At 36.4% G+C, this 17,275-nt stretch overlaps 1 protein-coding gene across 2 annotated transcripts in view; it reads right to left on the minus strand.

Annotated features, from left to right (window-relative positions):
• The window catches only part of SLC12A2 (solute carrier family 12 member 2), a 62,989-nt gene that overhangs the window by 19,712 nt on the left and 26,002 nt on the right, over positions 1 to 17,275 (minus strand). For both annotated transcript variants that reach the window (XM_072859733.1, XM_072859732.1), the window contains exons 7-15: positions 15,463 to 15,571; positions 14,892 to 15,019; positions 14,720 to 14,804; positions 11,138 to 11,286; positions 6,041 to 6,148; positions 4,921 to 5,044; positions 3,402 to 3,503; positions 2,016 to 2,171; positions 798 to 897 (exon numbers count right to left, since the gene is read on the minus strand). In XM_072859733.1, coding sequence (XP_072715834.1) covers positions 798 to 897; positions 2,016 to 2,171; positions 3,402 to 3,503; positions 4,921 to 5,044; positions 6,041 to 6,148; positions 11,138 to 11,286; positions 14,720 to 14,804; positions 14,892 to 15,019; positions 15,463 to 15,571 — 1,061 coding nt within the window. The remainder of the gene's footprint in view (positions 1 to 797; positions 898 to 2,015; positions 2,172 to 3,401; positions 3,504 to 4,920; positions 5,045 to 6,040; positions 6,149 to 11,137; positions 11,287 to 14,719; positions 14,805 to 14,891; positions 15,020 to 15,462; positions 15,572 to 17,275) is intronic.

The following is a 17,275-nucleotide window of genomic DNA, read 5'->3' on the forward strand; positions in this document are numbered from 1 at the left end:
TGACTGGATATGGCCCTGAGCAATCTGATGTAACATCAAACTTGGATCTAACTTTGCAGCCGGATCTGTGGTGAGTCAGTTGAGTTAGGGATTGGACATGATCACATGGTAAAAATCATGTTCAATCTATGATTCTATTTATTTGGAGGAATTAGTTTAAGTCAATACTTTTTGCTAAAATTTTTTGAGGCATCTTTCCTCTACAGTAGCTTATTCCAGAAAAGTGGCATAAATACTATAGGATAGAAAACTGCCTCCTTGAGTAGGACCTTCCCGGGTAGCCATGCTGGCAGACAACAAATCCGTTCTCTTCTTCAGTTGTGTGAAAAACACTCGTGTAGCCTGTTTGCCATTACTGAACTGCAATGAGAGAGTATGTCTAATGTGAAATAGCTGGTGTTGAGGACAACATCCACAGTATACACATCTTGGGAATTTTAGGTTAGATCAGTTTTATCCCACGCATGTGGGCTGAATGCTCATTAGCAGTTTGGAGCATATCTTTCAATTCAGTTTCATCAAAGAGGAACAGAATTCACAGTTCATGATTCAAACAATGAGGCATCTAACAATAAGCAGGCATGACCCATAGACTTCCTTCTAAAGTGCACTCTTAATCAGAAATAAAATGCTAATGTAAGTATGTCCAGAGGATGTCCATGGTGGTGAAATTCAAAGTTGTTATAACCCACAGGAGATGAACAGGCATTTAATGGAAACCATGACAGCAAACACTGTGACAGTACCTTACTGAATACATAGAAGTAATTTCCTATGTCTTTAATATTAACCGTTACCTAAAGTTTTTCACGTGATCTTCCACTCCTGAGAGCCGAATAGAATGCTGTAGTGCATTCAAGTAAGTCAAAGCTTGCGTTGAGGATCCCCAGTTCACATCTGTTGGAAGATTTGAAATTCCAATATTTTATTTAAAGCTGCTCATTGTAAAACTACATGATCACAAAATGAATGTCAAATACCAACTGAAAACACAGAAAATTTAAGCCACATCTTCGTACATTCTACACAATACTAGTCAACAAACCCTACAGCTAAATAGGCAATTCTATTTAAAGATAACATTTCTGTGGAAATTTTAGCAAACAAGTTAGAGTTTGATATTTTACAATTCTAGAAGAAAGAATTGAGGTTTTTTTCCTCCAGCATTTCAAAGATTGTGACAACTTCAGAGTCAAAAAAATAACACTTCAGGAAAAAGAGTGCCATGCTTAGTTATTTTCTATCACAGCAAAGGAAAAAGTAATCTCAAAACCTTGCCTAAACAAAGTCAAATACTCAGTGAAAAACTGCTAGATTAAGCAGTTCCTTTTAGATTATTATTTTTATAAGGACATGAAAGGAAAGATCCCATTATGCTCTCTATTTGTTCCCATATACTTCTTTTGATAGCTACTATGAATTTATCATCCAAGCACTTCATAATCTTCATAGCCCAGGATGTAGAGTTTTCCTTATTTTCAACTTCAGGAACACTTTTTGGTTCAGTTCTGCTCCATCTTGCACTTATGATCATACAGTGCTCTTAGAAGAAGGAAGAAAGCATATAAATTGTTCTTCATAGTCATAGGAAGGGTTTACTGAAAAAACAACCACAACTCAAATCCCTTTTCAGTTTGGAAGGATATGGGAACATCCTCTTCCACTTCCTATTAAAACATAACATGCTTTCCTAGTGCCTTTGCTGCTGCAACCCAAGCTCTTTCCATATGCACCTTCTTCTCCAATTTTCCTTCAAATGTTTATGTCTAAGTGCAAGACATGCATCTTAATAAGCCGGGCAGAGGGGGAACAGCAGTAGTGACTACACAGGCTATATTATTACATTTCATTACAACTAAAAAGCCTGAAACAGAAGTTTGAACTAGTTAGCCAAACAGAAAAAAGTTCTCTTTTTTTCCCTTTAGGAAAATTACATTTTCCTTTAGGCCATCAGTTTTTCCCTTCTTCTACATCCCTCTTCCTTCACCACAACCAAAAGAAGCCCCTATACGTACCTGGTTTCTTGTAAGTGACATAAATGTAGAGTCCAAGGACTATGACATATGTTAGAAGTGCTGCCCACCAATTAATGACAAACATCACAATGCAGCACAGAATAGCTCCAACAAGAGAAATCCACATATTGTAGTACTTGAATGCAGGACGCCAACCTAGTAAAAATATAATTTGGAGGATAGAAGAGAAAAGAGGGGGGGAAATTAATTTAATCACTACTCCAAGGAAGGAAGGCACTATTCCTCTTCTCCTTCCCTAGTGTTTTGCATCACATTTCATGTGAATGCGTGACACTTTCAGTAATGTACAAACTACTTTGTCACATTTATGCTTTCAATTTTCCAACACCTTTCAAATGAATTTGCATCTTTCTTACATAGATATGTAAACGTTCCTAATTTTGCCCTCTAAAAGCCTATCTCAAAAGAAAAGTTTCACAACGCTTGTGCCAGTATGTCTATTGAATCAGCAACCTTTGGCAATAGCTTGCCTGACAATTGATTTTCGCTTTCAAAGGTAGTATTAACATGAATTATCAGCTCGTGACTCGCTCTCTCACATACTACTAACTGTTTCTAGTTGTGTATTTTTACTATTTTCACATGGTCAGAAATTTTCGTCACATGAAAAGGAAGAGGACAGATATATCCAAGTAGAACTTGAATATGTCAAAATACTGGACTGTCACTGTTTTACATCCTTACTTGTCACAAGTTTATCCAAAATCAGGTAAATACACACACCCCCACTACCACACCCAAGATTAACAAGTGTATTAGACATAGAACTGTTGTGTAAACAGTTATGCACATGCTCTGGCAAAATAACTGGTACCTACCAGTTCAGCAACTTAAGAAGCTTTTAAGGGCATTATTTCAGTACAAATGCATGGGTATGATATACATCTGTTCTGCAAGTACTGGGTTTTGGCTTATTCCTATAATCTAACTAGCCTCACATATCAAACACTATAAAAATGTGGCAATACCACCTGCAATCCCAGTTTCTTCTGGACAGGAAGGTGAAACTTACTAACAGAGAAATCCAAAGACGACAAAAGGGTGGTTCTTGAATGCCAGATACTGAATTAGCAAGAAAGCTTTCTTCAAGACTTTCTGAATAAACACTGAATTATCTTGTGTTCCCTCAGCAAAGATGACCAAATTAGTAGCTCCCAAGTTCTACTGGATCCCTCAGTCCTCAAAATTTCAGAAGACCCAAATACACACCATACTACCCTTGTAATTCAGATGCACCATGAGAGTCAAATAGATATTTAGTAACTAAATTAAACTAAATATTCATTTATATTAATACCTTTTAAATTGTATTTGTGCATAAAGAAATTGCAGGCTAAACTCTCACCCCCAAAATGTAGTTCCTACCTGGAGATTTTGCAAGAGAAGCATGGAATACAGAGAAGTTAATCAAGGCATATGAGGCCAAGAAGAAGTTAGAAATAATTGGAGCAATGACGTTCAGTTCCGCTGTAAAACCAAAAACAAAGCAGGCTGTTAGGAAAGATATCATCCAATGGCTTTGTAGATTCCAGAGTAAAGAGTCTGCTACAAACAATCTTATTTTCTGATATATTCTAAGGAGAAGCAGTTTGTCCTTTCTGTTCAACAGACAGAGCTATTATCTTAATGGTCTTATATTTACTAGTTTATCTTCTAGTGCTCAGGAAGTGTAACTTTCAGTTTTAAAAATACAAAAATTTTGCCACACTACCAAGTGTTCCAGGACTGCCACTTTTGAAGCACTACATACTTTCTCAAAATAACTCATTGAGAAAATTTCTTTCCCACCATGGCTTGATCAAACAGTGCACCAATACACTGGGTTCTGAAGAATGTCAGAAACCATAGACAGAGCATTAATGCATCTGCAGTACGTCTCTAGCTCAATTCTCAAACAGCAAAGAACAAGATACTAATAAGTTTGAGACAATCAACTATGGTGAATGGTAACAGCAGACAAAGTTAGTGCGAGCAATGTGACAAACATGTTCACCTGCCTGCATTTTAAATGAAAAGATGCATCAATGGTACTAGTATAGGGCATTATTACAGACCAATACCATCACAACAGTGATGAGTACATCCTCTTTAGTGAAAGAGATGGAAGAAGCTGATGCTCTCCTTTCCTTCAGGCAGCATGGTACAGACCATTTATATGTGTGAGTACACAAAAAAAAGGTGATCAAAATGCAGAATGTGCCATGTTAGTCTGCAGGTTTCTACTTTTTGTAATCAAGCTTCCAGTGAGCATGCTGCAGTAATGACATCATGGGTATACCTGTGCCTTAAGCAGACTTGGGGGAAGGATGAAAGAGCAAACCGGGAAAAGAAGTTTAAAAGCACTGGTACAGGACTCGTGGATGGACACAGCACAATTAGTTTGCCATCTACATAGAACACATGTAATTCTACCTAGACTATCTTTACCTTTAGCAACAGCAGCATCAGCACTCATCTCTACTGTTTGTAACTTAACAGAAAAACACACTTTAAAAAATATTTTTCATGCAAGTTTGCCATTTACTGAAGCTATCTGTAATTATTAAAAATCTGAAATAAAAATTTTCATATTTACAAGATACATCTCTATAACTCAAGCAAAAAATGTATTTTTATTGATTGATAGTATCTAAAGACAAATACCTGCAGTTATTAAGAAAATTGCAGTATTGCTACAGTTCAATTCAAATTTATTGCAGTTCTAGACATCGTTATATCTAGAAGATAGGAGAAAGTAACCCTCAAAATAAACAGATTTAGAATGCTGGCTTAGAATTAAGCTGTGCATTAGATGTCTAGGACACTGTCATCAAGTCATGATATGGAATAGAATGCTTTGTAAAGGACAAAAGGATATTGAGATTTATTATAATTTCAAACTAACCAATTAGTATGAATCCAAGAGCAATTAAAAATGTTAGAAGATATCCTCTCAGTGGTTCATTGTTCTTCCCATAGCCTTTAGCAAACATCTGAAATCCTGGATAAATGTTGTCCTTGCACAAAGCCTAAGAAAAAATAAAACTCAAGAGTCAGCATGCATTGTGCTCAAAATGTATCTGTACTAATGCTTACTAATGCTGTCTTCCACTGCATATTATCTTCATGAAAGAAGAAGGTTTACAGCCACCATCTACTAATTCTATTTTCAATTGTCTTTGCATCTTGACATTTTGCATTTTCAATATTCTATCCTTCAGTAATTTGTATCTATAAGAACAAGCTTCGCTATTCTGTAAATAATGGACTATTTTACTTTACTGGTGTCTTACAATCAGAAAAAGTGTTTCTTTAGAGATGTTTTCTCAGAAAGTGGAAAGTTTGCCCCATGTATACACTAGTTCTCTGCATCAATACTTGCACTTCTATTCTGCAACAAAATGCCTTCTACATTTGACTCCGTGCTGAACTTTGGGGAAAGAAGGTCAGTAGAGGACACTAAAGTTTTACCCAATTGAAGAGAACTTGTAAGACAAAGAATGAGATTAAATGGTTAAAAAGAAGGTAAAGCAAGATACATTCAGGAACACGAACAAACTCAAATTTAAATTATTTACGTGAGAACTGGTACACAATTATTTTGATAATGTATTCTCTGAGAATTAAGATTCCACAGCTACAGATTCTACTTCATGCTGTCTCCTTCTGTGTTTACTTTGAGAAATGAACTAATTGGTTATCTTTGTATGTGTTCCACTGTTGCTTACATATAAAAAACCGTATCAAGTAGTTTGTAGATTCCTGTAATGTTAGTTGCACCACAACTAATCTCTAAACTAACCAGAAACACATGAGATCTAAAACAAATTATAGTCTAGCTACATTTAGTAACAGTAACACACTGTCTTCCCATTCTAAGCAACAAGTAAATATTACATCAATCTACTGATGTCAACTGGTATGAATCATGATGGCAGTATGTCAGAGTCCCCTTCCAAAAATTCTGATTCAAAAGTTAATTGAAGTTATTCTTTAAAAGATTATGGTTTTGCTTCCATACCTACCTGGAAGATCTTAGGTGCACTCACAAGAGACGCTAATGCAGAAGACAGGGTGGCTGAAAAAATACCTGCAGAAATCAGTGGTGCAAATCCCGATACCATGCTCATCACCTGAAAGCAAAATAATTATTTTTTTAAAAGAATATGAAAACATATAATATACAAATGGATGGCAACATTAACTACACAAACAGAAAAATAAAATACTATGTACCGTCCACTTAAAAGCTGTTTGAATATCATGCATTCATTGATATGAACGAACTAGGGACAAATCAGAGGATATAAATGGATCCCAATTTCAGAACAAGAGAAGGTGGCTTTTCACACAATACATAGTCCAACCACGTAATTCTCAGGTCAAAACAATCAATGGCGAAAGTCTCCATGGGCTCGTAAGAGGATTAAAAATAAGTCATGGAAGAAAAATACATTGGAATTTGTTACATATTTTGACTAGCCTACCCCTGAATAACATGATCTCAGAAAGCCCAAGTGACAAAACAACTGAAATTGGGGAACATCTTGGGAAAGCTGATGGTCTCTCTCAATATCTCCACCACTCTAAGTTAAGCTTGTTTCCCATTCAAAACCACAAGGAGAGGACAAACTTGCTTTCAATCTCCCTAAGATCACATCCTAGAACATCTTTATAACCCCAATGAGTGAAATACAATATGCAATTCTTGGTAGACTGGATGACTAACAAAATGATAAATGCTCAGTAAGTTAAGTGTAAAAGAACAATGTTGATAAGACACACACACACAAAAAATCCCAAATTAGAACCAAAGCCATTTCCGTCTAGTTGCCATATAGCCGAAAGGCCCTCTTCTACCATTCTATTGATTACTTCTGTATCATAGCTGCATCCAGCTTTGCACGTGTCAAGTGAATTAAGATACAGAACTATGTATTTAAAAAACAATCAAGGTTTAATAGAGTACTTTTTTTAATGAAACAAAAGCCTAAGCTGCTTGAAGACAGCCATTGTTTAAGAATTTTATGCCATTTTGAAAAAGCTTATGTTTTTAGTCAATGGACCAAACCCAGCACAGTGCCTTTCAAGCACAATGTGTCAGAATGAGGTTCTGCATCATTTGCACTGATTACTTGCCTCTCTGATCCTGGCAACCTCACCTAGAGTACAAGGAAAGGGACTAAGGGAAGGCAAGAAAGATCATGCAGAAGTGTCCAGTTTTTAAGTTACTGTCACCTGAGGTTGTAAAATATAGCTGTTGAAAGCAGTCTTACTAGGTAGGACATGCTCTCAGAAACAATATACAGGTGACTGATGAAGTTTTATTCATATTCCTAGGGCTAAACTAATGATAAAATTTCACATTTTTCCCCACATCAGACTGAAAAAGACTGCTGAGTCTCTCAAACAGTCAACTGAATCTCTACGCTACATCAGGTTGCATTGGTCAGTTCAAGGCATGCCTTGCCTAAAAAGAGAAATTAAATAATTGCAGGTGCGTAAGATGTGAGTGAAGTAGCTGTCATAGTAGTGTAACGAATGAAGGAGAGAATTTCCTGAAGCATATTTGTAGTTGACAACAAAAAAAGGTAGGACAGGCCTTTATTCAGAGATGAATAAAACTAATGATGCATACACATTAAGCTATCCCTCCTATGCCCAGGTTTAAGTCAGTTTTATAATCAACAGAAAAAGTTGCAGTTGTAAATGTCAGTTCATAATAAGCCTACACTATATTTCTAGAGGAGAAGTTAAGGGTGTAAATGCTTTACTGACAAGTATTTTAGAAAGAAACCTTTCCTACAGCAACATAATAAACAAGCATAGAATAATCTTTGTAAAAGCAGTATGAAAATTTTCTTCCCTGCAAGGATGGCTTGATCAATCTTCCGTGGAAAGACTTCTTATGGACAGAATCTGTGTACAAGTCTCCATCACTTTTCTTCCCATCCGATTTAAAACATTGTTATTTCATGGCCTTCACTTTACTACACTTGCATCAACTTCTTGCAATTTAGTTCTTACAATCTACTCAGATTTTACATTATCTTTCTAGGTTCTGTTCATTGCCTCCATTTATTTACATTATTTTTGAATATTACGTCTGTTTTCTAAATTTGAGAGAAATCTGCGTAAGACATATGCAGATAACAATTGTCCATTTAAAAGCTAGTAAGTTACAACTTAGGTTACTAATGTAAGAGACTTTAGGAAGCTTCTTCGAAGCTAGGGAACAAAAGGGGAACCAGTTCCAGCAGAACTGGTATACCATGGTGTTAAACACCCCCGCCCCCCGCAACATACACACCATAATCCAAACTTCATGACCACAAAACCAATGAGCCCACATATGCAGTTAGTTATAGCACTGAAATTTTCATTCTTGAAAGAACATACAGAATTGGAAGGTTGGAAGGACAGATATCTAGTAAGAATGGCCCTGTTAGCACTGGTGTAGTAAGACAGATATATAGTAACTGCTGATAAGGGACTCATTATGTTTGCTTGGCATTTACTGTTTAGAGAATTTCTTAAATTACAAACTCGTGGGATAATGAAATACATTTTGACTACAGTTTCAGTTCTTTGGTTCAGCCATTATGGAACAGAAAAAAATGCCACAAGAAAACAAACAGCGGCTTCTTTAAAGTTAGATTTTTATAATTAATATGGACAAAGCATTGTTCAACTCCCCCTTCCCCTAACTTTTTTCAAATGTTTTACAGCTGCCTTCCTTTGTATGAGGAATATTTTAGCAGAACTTTTCCACTGTTTCTGGAATGGAGTGTCACGCTACTTTCAACTTTCGTCTAAAGTTGACCAAATTCTGCATTTAAATTACCCAAAGCTATAATTTATTCTAGTGAAGTTCCAGGCTGAGGCTACAGAGCCCAAAACAAGTTTCTGATGTTACTCTTCTACCAGGTGACAGCCTGCACACAGAAATCTCACTGACACCGAGCAGAGAAATGTCTGAAGCCTCCAAGGACCTGTAATTCATTTGCATTGACTACAACAGAAACTAAAATGGTCTTTCTATGCAAGTCTGACTAAGCCTGTCTCACCAACTGTTCTTATTTTAAGTTTCTTAGCATCATCTAAGCTTTCCACAGGTAAATCATCCTACAAGTCATCCATTTGCTGCCCAAACACATTCAAAACCTGAGCTGCCTAAGCACTAACTTCAAATCAATTCTTTGCCAAAAGAACTGAACGCAGCACAAAGTATACCGAAGTGATAAAGTCATCAGGCTGTGCACACAAGTAAGCTGGCACTTTCAACCTCAGAACCCGCATGCTTACAAGCTTAAGACAAATTCAACAATCTTCACTCACTTAAGGGATTATTTTATGTTTGTGAAATATTTGTTCTCAGTTATTTAACCTACAGAAAGAAGTTACATTTGTATGAAGAGCTTGAGAGGTACATAAGCTTGGAGCCCCCCCCCAGTGAATTGCATCTAAAAAAAAATCTCTCCTTACAGCTACCATTCAGAGCTACTAAGTTGAGGACCGTTCAGTTAGAAAATGGGCAACAGTTTATGTATAGGTAGACAGCCTCTCATGCAAATGATTTCCTTCTGAAATCCTCTGAGAAGACCGTATCAGACTCTTCTCAGACATGCACAAAAAAAAAGCTGTGAGGATGAGAGAAAAAACAAACAGCAAGGGAAAGTCCAACTGGGTATTAGAAAAACAAAATTCCACAGAGAAGGTGGCTAAGTACTGCAGCAAGTTGCCCAGAGATGCTGTGCAGTCTCCATGACGAAGTTTTCAAAACCCCAAGAAAAAGGAGGGTGTACGGGGCACTGCATTTGCTGTGCAGTCCCTGGCCTTGAAAGTGTCTTTTCCTATTTGGAACCCACTAGTTTTTCCACAGTGAGAAGAAAGAATAATTTGGGAGATAGAAGTACTCTTTAGATCAAATAGTAAGAAACTAGAACATTAATGACTAACTTATTAGAAGTACAAGCAACATGTAAGGCAAACAACCTTACCATTATGACTTAAAGAAAAAGATACAATCAGAGGAAACCAGTTCTATGCTATTCTCAGCTGTACATTTGATGATATGTGTTCTTTTGAGCTTAAACAAATGAGGAAACTCATCAGACTTTGCAGAATAATTATTCCTACAAGAGCAATTCTGAAGTGTTTCTAAATACAGAGTTTTTCTAAACCAGAACAAAGTAACACCACATAGATACTCAAAATATTCCACTATAAAAATGTATTTTACTCTAATAGAATGGTCTGCACTGCAACATTATTTCAGCATATACAAAACAGGTTTTCCACCCAGCTTTGCAGGTAGGGCTGTCAGCCTAACAAGCAAGTAGTACATGCAAGGAGTATCTGTACCACATGTACTTCTGATCAAAACCCACAAGCCAGCCATCTTTTTCATTAGCAGATTTCAGCTTAATCTCTAGCCAACTTTTTGTATGCCTGTTAGAAAAATCTGGGGCAAAGATGGACTACCACAAAGCAAGTTTAAGTCAACCAGTAATAAGTATGTTTTCCTTGGTTTCTTTCAAACCCTTACCAATAGTGCATGGACATCCCAATTACCTGTGAAGTGTAGTTGAAGACTATGAATTACCCTATGAGTTCTAGAGGATTTTTAAATACAGTAAGATCACGTTTTATGAAAAGCCACAACATTCTTACCATTAAAGAGGATACTGTGACAAATATGTAAAACATTATTTAAAAGTCAGCATATTTTCTACGAAACTTAAAAAATTAAGGAACAAGTTATTGACAGAGGCTACCTATGATTACTATGCATCACTACTGAACAATGAGTACTTCTGTCCACATCATTGAATGATGACATTCAGACGTCTAAAGAGAGAAAGTTGCAGTCCCACCACCTAACCTAAGCAGTTTACTCAGAAGAGTAAATATTTATACCACCTGTGTATAAACACCCAAAAGTTTTCAACATAGTGACATTGTTCTTCTACATACTAGCTAGAGTGTACCACTTACCTATTCCAAAGAAACCTTATATTTATGGAGATAGGCATTTTTAGCCTATGATTTCTCTTAATATGCAATTCAAAAAAGGAACAAACACAAAAGCCAATAAACAGACTTAGGAGAAAGCTTTATACCTGGAAATTGTTCATCAGCCCATACTGACACCCTGTCTGACAGGATGAGAAATCATAGTTTAATTTGCAAGCTGCAGTAGTGCAATTTGTCAGCTCGGTGACAATCGTGTTATTAACGTTCCCTGTGGCATCTCGAACAACACAGGAACCTAGAGTGGACACAAACACAAAAAAGGGCATTAACAGGCTGAACCTGAACTTAAGGACATGTGTCAAGCTCAATTCCCTTTTTATTTAAGCGTATTCTCACAGAGCAACCTTAAAATATGACATTTATGTTTTTAATACATTTCGGTACTAAGGACATCTTGACTATGAAAAACAAATACAAACAAGCAAACTAATTGCTCTCATGCCTGAGATGATCTTCAGTTTTTTAATAAATCCAAGTCTACTAAGAAAAGGAAAGTTTTAGCACAGAGGAAAACAGTGTCAATAGACTTCCAAAAGTTTAACAGCACAACTTGAGCTCACCACATTCTGTCTCTGAATCATGAATTTCCATATAGCTCTTTAACTGAAGTTAGTATTATCCACCATCACTTGATTTTACAGTTTCTTTTTTTGTCAATTTTCCTAGAGGAATGCATTTTTGTAGTGTATGTACAGATATGTAATGTATGTAGACAGGTGTGCGTAGTGTTGCAGTTATTTCTTTTCCCATCAATATAGCCCAGACATTCAAAAAAATGAAGCAGCTTGTCATGAAAGCCTGTTGCCAGCCATCTTCCAACACTTAAACAAACCACCTCCTATGTGACTGTGGTATTTTAAGTTGGTTTCTTGGTCAAACACAAAGCCACACAGTCCCATTCCTACCACATTTTTTATAATTAAGTTTATCACTTAAACTGCTGTCTTCAATTAGTCTATGATTATTTGTAATTTCACAGAAGAAATTTTATTTGAAAATCCTGAAGACACAGCATTTCAGCCCTGAAGTACTAAGAAAAACTAAAAAGTACTAAAAAGCCCACAAGTCTTCCACTTCAGTTTTTTGTCTCGTAAAGGACAAAAACTAGAGCAGACTAGCTATGGTTTAATAGTTGAGGTATTCAAATTGTTTGGACACCAGCAAGTATTTCCAGGAATAGGAATTAAAGAAGCAGTGGGGAAGAGAAGAGGGAAGTCTGCAGAGCAGTAGCCAGAATTCCTGTAACTTGGTCTTTTAGGAACTTGAATGACAAGGAAGTCCTGGGAACAGAACCATGTGACTACTGAGGACCTAAATTAATTACTTACAAAATAAGAAGGAGGACACAGATGGGCTGCAAGCTTAAGTTTCACCAAGAACAATCCCTGTTATCTATGTAATTTGTGTCTCTTTCATTGGGAAAATGAATTCCTAAACACCCATACCATATTAAAATTGCTTCTGAGCCGTTAGAACTTGATTAAAAGTCCACAGTAACACCTGGTCTTGGTAGGTGGACATTACTTAATCCTTCCACTTTTCAGATTTATTTTTCAGTTACTTATTATGCCCAATTGGTTAAATTTCAGTAAGAGTTTCCTATATTGATCACCTGTCTTATGCTTTTCTTGTGGGTATGTGGAGGGGCTGGGTTTTTTGTTGTTTTTCTGTTTTAAATGGGATTAAAAGCTCTGTATGAGAAAAAGTTTCATCGCTTCCACTACGGAAGTATTTGCCCCAGCCATTCAAGCAGTATATAATGGATGTGACAATATACTTACTAGTTGAACTTTGCATGTCTTAACCCTACTCAGAAGTTTGGGTTTTTTATTAGAGCTGCCCTTGTTTTTAAAGCAATAAATTTTGTTCTTTGAAATGCCTTTCAAGAATTTTGATATCAAAGTTGCTTATGCAATCTTCATCCAGCCACCTGCACATCTGCATTAGTCCCTTGCTAAAATACAAAACTGCGCACTTTTTCTCACAGCTGTTACCTTTTTGAAATAGGCTTCCTAGCTCTAGCAGTAGGATTAGAAATTTTCTTCTTCTAAGCCTTCTCTACTCAGTTTCTTAACCCTCTTACTACAGAGCATGCAAATACTGAGCTAAATTCAGAACATCATCTTCCCCTTCAGACATGACTACTCAGTGACATTTACTAGCCCCTTCAAAGTTTTAAGGGCTTACTTAATCACTACTCTGGAAACTTACAGTGGGGAATACTGGGTGGGGAAAGGAATAAAAGTATTTGCATTTATCCGATTCCTGATCCAATGCCTCAAAAAAAAGCTAAATTTCACTCATCTCAATCTCTGAATTCTGCAATGGCCTTTTCTAACGAGCAGAATTCTAAGTGTAAATTATAGGAGGCAACTAAAGCAGGACATTTCTGATGCATCAAACAATTTCATGTTCAGTTGGTTTTCCAAACTGTTCCTTTCACAATACGAAATATGAGGTTTTTCATGTTTGAAAGATGATCAAAGGATTCCATTAACAAGTGAGTATTAATGAGCATTTTGCTCTCATGTGGGTTCAAGTTCAGAAGTATTCAAATTTGGTAGCAGAGGTCTATGTGGTCAATCCAATTAGGAAATACATGTAGGTCATTATGCTGCATAAAGCACAATCACTACAGAGCAAATATTTGGCAGAGCTACAGTACAATGTTAGCCAACAGAGGGAGACTAGCAAGATTGGTATCTTTGGAAAGGAAGTATCATTAGTGGTAAGATCAATGGTACTCTTATAAATGAGAATTTCATTCAAAAGGCAGCACAGCTAAGATAAGGCAAGGTCTTTCATATAACAAAACTGATTACTGCTGCCAGAAACTAATTTATGTGACATGAATAAAAACATTTCCAATTGTAGGCAAGAAATATGCGAGATACGATCACAATCTTATGTTCTTAAGGTTATTAGAACAGAATTATTTTATGGGTGGGAAAAACCTGGTTGACCATTGGTGCTCTAGAGCAAAACTGATATAGAGAGCATCAAACCCCAAGGCAACTTCTACAGAGAATTTCAAACCACTGTGGGGTGGGGAAAACTGGGAAGAAAGGTTATACAAGACTCAGATCAGTCTATGATAGTTTCTCTTCTTTCCACATGAAAATTACATGACAACGTTTCTGAACATGACAACACTTCTGGAAGTGGGCTGGCCAGATGAAGGTACCACTTACTCTCCTCCCTCTACTGGGGAATTACTGCTCATGCATCCTCACCAAAGAGCTGTTTGATCATCCCACAACTCACTTCAGGTAAGTAGCTGACTACCATCATCTTCAAACCAATACAGATGTTCAGTGAGTATTTTCTGAAAATGCACTTTTCTAATCCAGGGATTATCCCACTGCTAAATTGTAAATCTTTTAACATAAATAACTGCAATAAGTGAGGAAACATCCATATGAAGTCTTTTGTCATCTTTAGTCTGAAGCACTGACTAATCTTAGAAAAACATCACTCATTTTAGGAAATTATAAAACCAGCTGAAAATTGAACCTCCAACAATAAAAATCAGAAACCCCTGGCTATTACTTTCCCATGCATGAAAGTCAATTACTTCATGATGTAAAGTCATTATGTATGTAAACCATGTCAAAACACACCCTCAAAATGGATGTGAAAGGATAAAGTTAAAAACATTCTCTATTTACCTACAGATACTGCAATTCCTACGTAAACCAATGTAGTAATGAAGATGGCCAACAGCGTTCCTTTAGGTATGGCTGACTGAGGATCCTGAAAGAAAAATGTCAGTGGACAGTGATGACAGAGATACATGTACACTCAGTGTTTGTGAACAGTATTTACTAATTCACTACTCACCGCAAGATCACCTGAGATATTTGCACCAGCAAGTATGCCAGTTGCAGCAGGGAAGAAAATAGCAAATACAGAAAAGAAAGTTTCCTCGTGTCGGAAATCTGGTCCAAAATTCTCCATAAATATTTCAGCTGTAGAAAAAGATTCAAGTCTATCAATATTTATATGGAAACTACAATATTAGCCCATCCCAGCCACTATTAGCTCCATGAAAAAGCTGAAAGTCACAGCTGTATGACCTTCTTAAAATTAAGCATAGAACATTTAAGTCCTTATTTATCAATTTAACTCAAAATAAAAGTCACAGTAAACTTAAATATCCTTTAAAACCAGAAAAAGTATTTACAATATCATCCTGCTTTTTTAAATTTAATACAATTGGTATTAAGCAGGCAGGACCAAGTTTTGGCCCAATAGCTTTAAGGAACAAAACTGCAGAAGTTTGAAAGAACCAGGAAAAACATCTCTATAGTTAAATAGGACTATAAGCTATTTTAGATGTTTAACTTACATTATGACAGCATGTCTCCTCTTTGCAAAGACACTGTTTACAATACTATCTGTTCCAACATACCTTTATAACCAAAGAAACCTTTAGGCTTCTTGCTATCCAAAGGAATAAATGTTCCTATGACAAAGTCTCCAATAGCAAGTATGAGGATCACCAGTAAGACTATCTGTGCCTGAAACATAATGATTGCAGTCAGACAGAAGAACTTGTTCCTTTTCAGTTTCAAGCTTCAATATTTATATTTTAGAATACAACATTTACTTGATTCCAAATTCAGCTTAGTCTTCTCAGTTTGTTTTCCACAAATAAGGCAAGCTGGAGAGAATATGTAACGGGATTTTTAATAAGGAAAGAGGAGTAATTTGTAAGTTTAATGTCCATTCAAAAGAGAATTTGCTATTACTGTACCCCTCAAAGTTATACTTCTAAAGACAAAATACTTAAAAGAACTATTTTCTCCATAAGCCTTCCAGAAGGAATGGATTTGAGTAGATTGAAGAAATTCGCAAGAAAAGAGCTCAATGCATACAAATGCTAGGAGTATTGCCTTACTAACTGTGATCATAATACTTTGTCTTATAGTCTAGTATGCGGTATTTACTTTAATAAGAATTTTATTACATCAGGAATCAAACTGCTTTTGTTCGCTATTTTATACAACGGACTAGATTATTTCTTACATTCTCATGTTCTCAACCCTTATTTATCAAATTAAATTGCAGACTACCACAATTACTTGTTAATTTCTAGTTTTCTTGAGACTTTTTTCATTACAACCTAGATTTTTAGCCACTGTTCAATAAAACCATTATAAACCCTACAGCTAGAACAAGAAGTACTTTAAACAACGCCTCAAAAGTGTGAGTAAAGATAAATCTAGGCATTGAAGAAACGGTTCAGGTTTTACATTTAAATAAGCAGCCACACTGCCCTGTTATCTTTTGTGTTATTTGAGTCCTTATAAAGGCATGTGCCAGTGGCTCAGGGGAAGCTACTTGTAGTTTGACTCTTTTTTCAGGCCTAGAATCAAAACTTAGTATGCAATAGCACTGTGGCGTTGCTGATTGTTACAAAACAAAGTTTTCAGTTCACGCAGCCTCGCAAGAAGACAGGGTAGTACAGCAGTAAAAAGAGCATGACAGCCAACAGCAGAGTTAGAAGACCACCTGAAGAAACCAGTTTGTGCATCGTATTTAGATCTCTCCTTTGCCAAGCCTACAGAATAGGTGAGAGGTGTAAGGATGCAGCTGGGTGCTTACAAGTCTTCAATAAGCCCAGAGAATTCAACATAAAGGTACCACAGAGCAATTGTCACAAGTGGATTTATCCAGTAACAGACATAGGCTTCTCCCTGAAGCTAAGAGCATTTTCTGAATATCTTCCTTACATTCAAAAGTCTCAGATAAAAAATGGGCTTCTAAGGAGTTGGGTGGTAATAGATCACAAACTCTGAAGTCGTTTTTTTAAGCAGGCTTCCCTGGAATCCCAGTCTCTCTTATCTTTTAGATCTACTTCAAAGGCATTATTTTAGATTCCCCTTGTCCCATATTCCAAGGCATTCTCTAAGTCATGGGGAAGCCACAAGGAGAACATCATAGATACTTTAATCAAGAGGGAACTATTAGTGTTTTGCTATGCTAAGCTGTATGTTAACCCACATGAAGTGCTTGTTTGACAAGTTCAGTTGCTTACTATCACTCCTACCTGCCTTCTTCCATGATGCAGAAACCAAGCCAACAAGCCTCGATTTTTGCATTGGGCACAGGATTTTTGAAAGCTACCTATTTCCTAATAAGGATGACGTTGCAGTGATACCACAGTTTGGTTTGATATAGAAGCACTAAACAGGGGTATTTCTATGCAAGCTGTTGTTATA

Source organism: Ciconia boyciana, chromosome 4 (assembly GCF_034638445.1).
Source record: "Ciconia boyciana chromosome 4, ASM3463844v1, whole genome shotgun sequence".
Classification (NCBI taxonomy): domain Eukaryota; kingdom Metazoa; phylum Chordata; class Aves; order Ciconiiformes; family Ciconiidae; genus Ciconia; species Ciconia boyciana.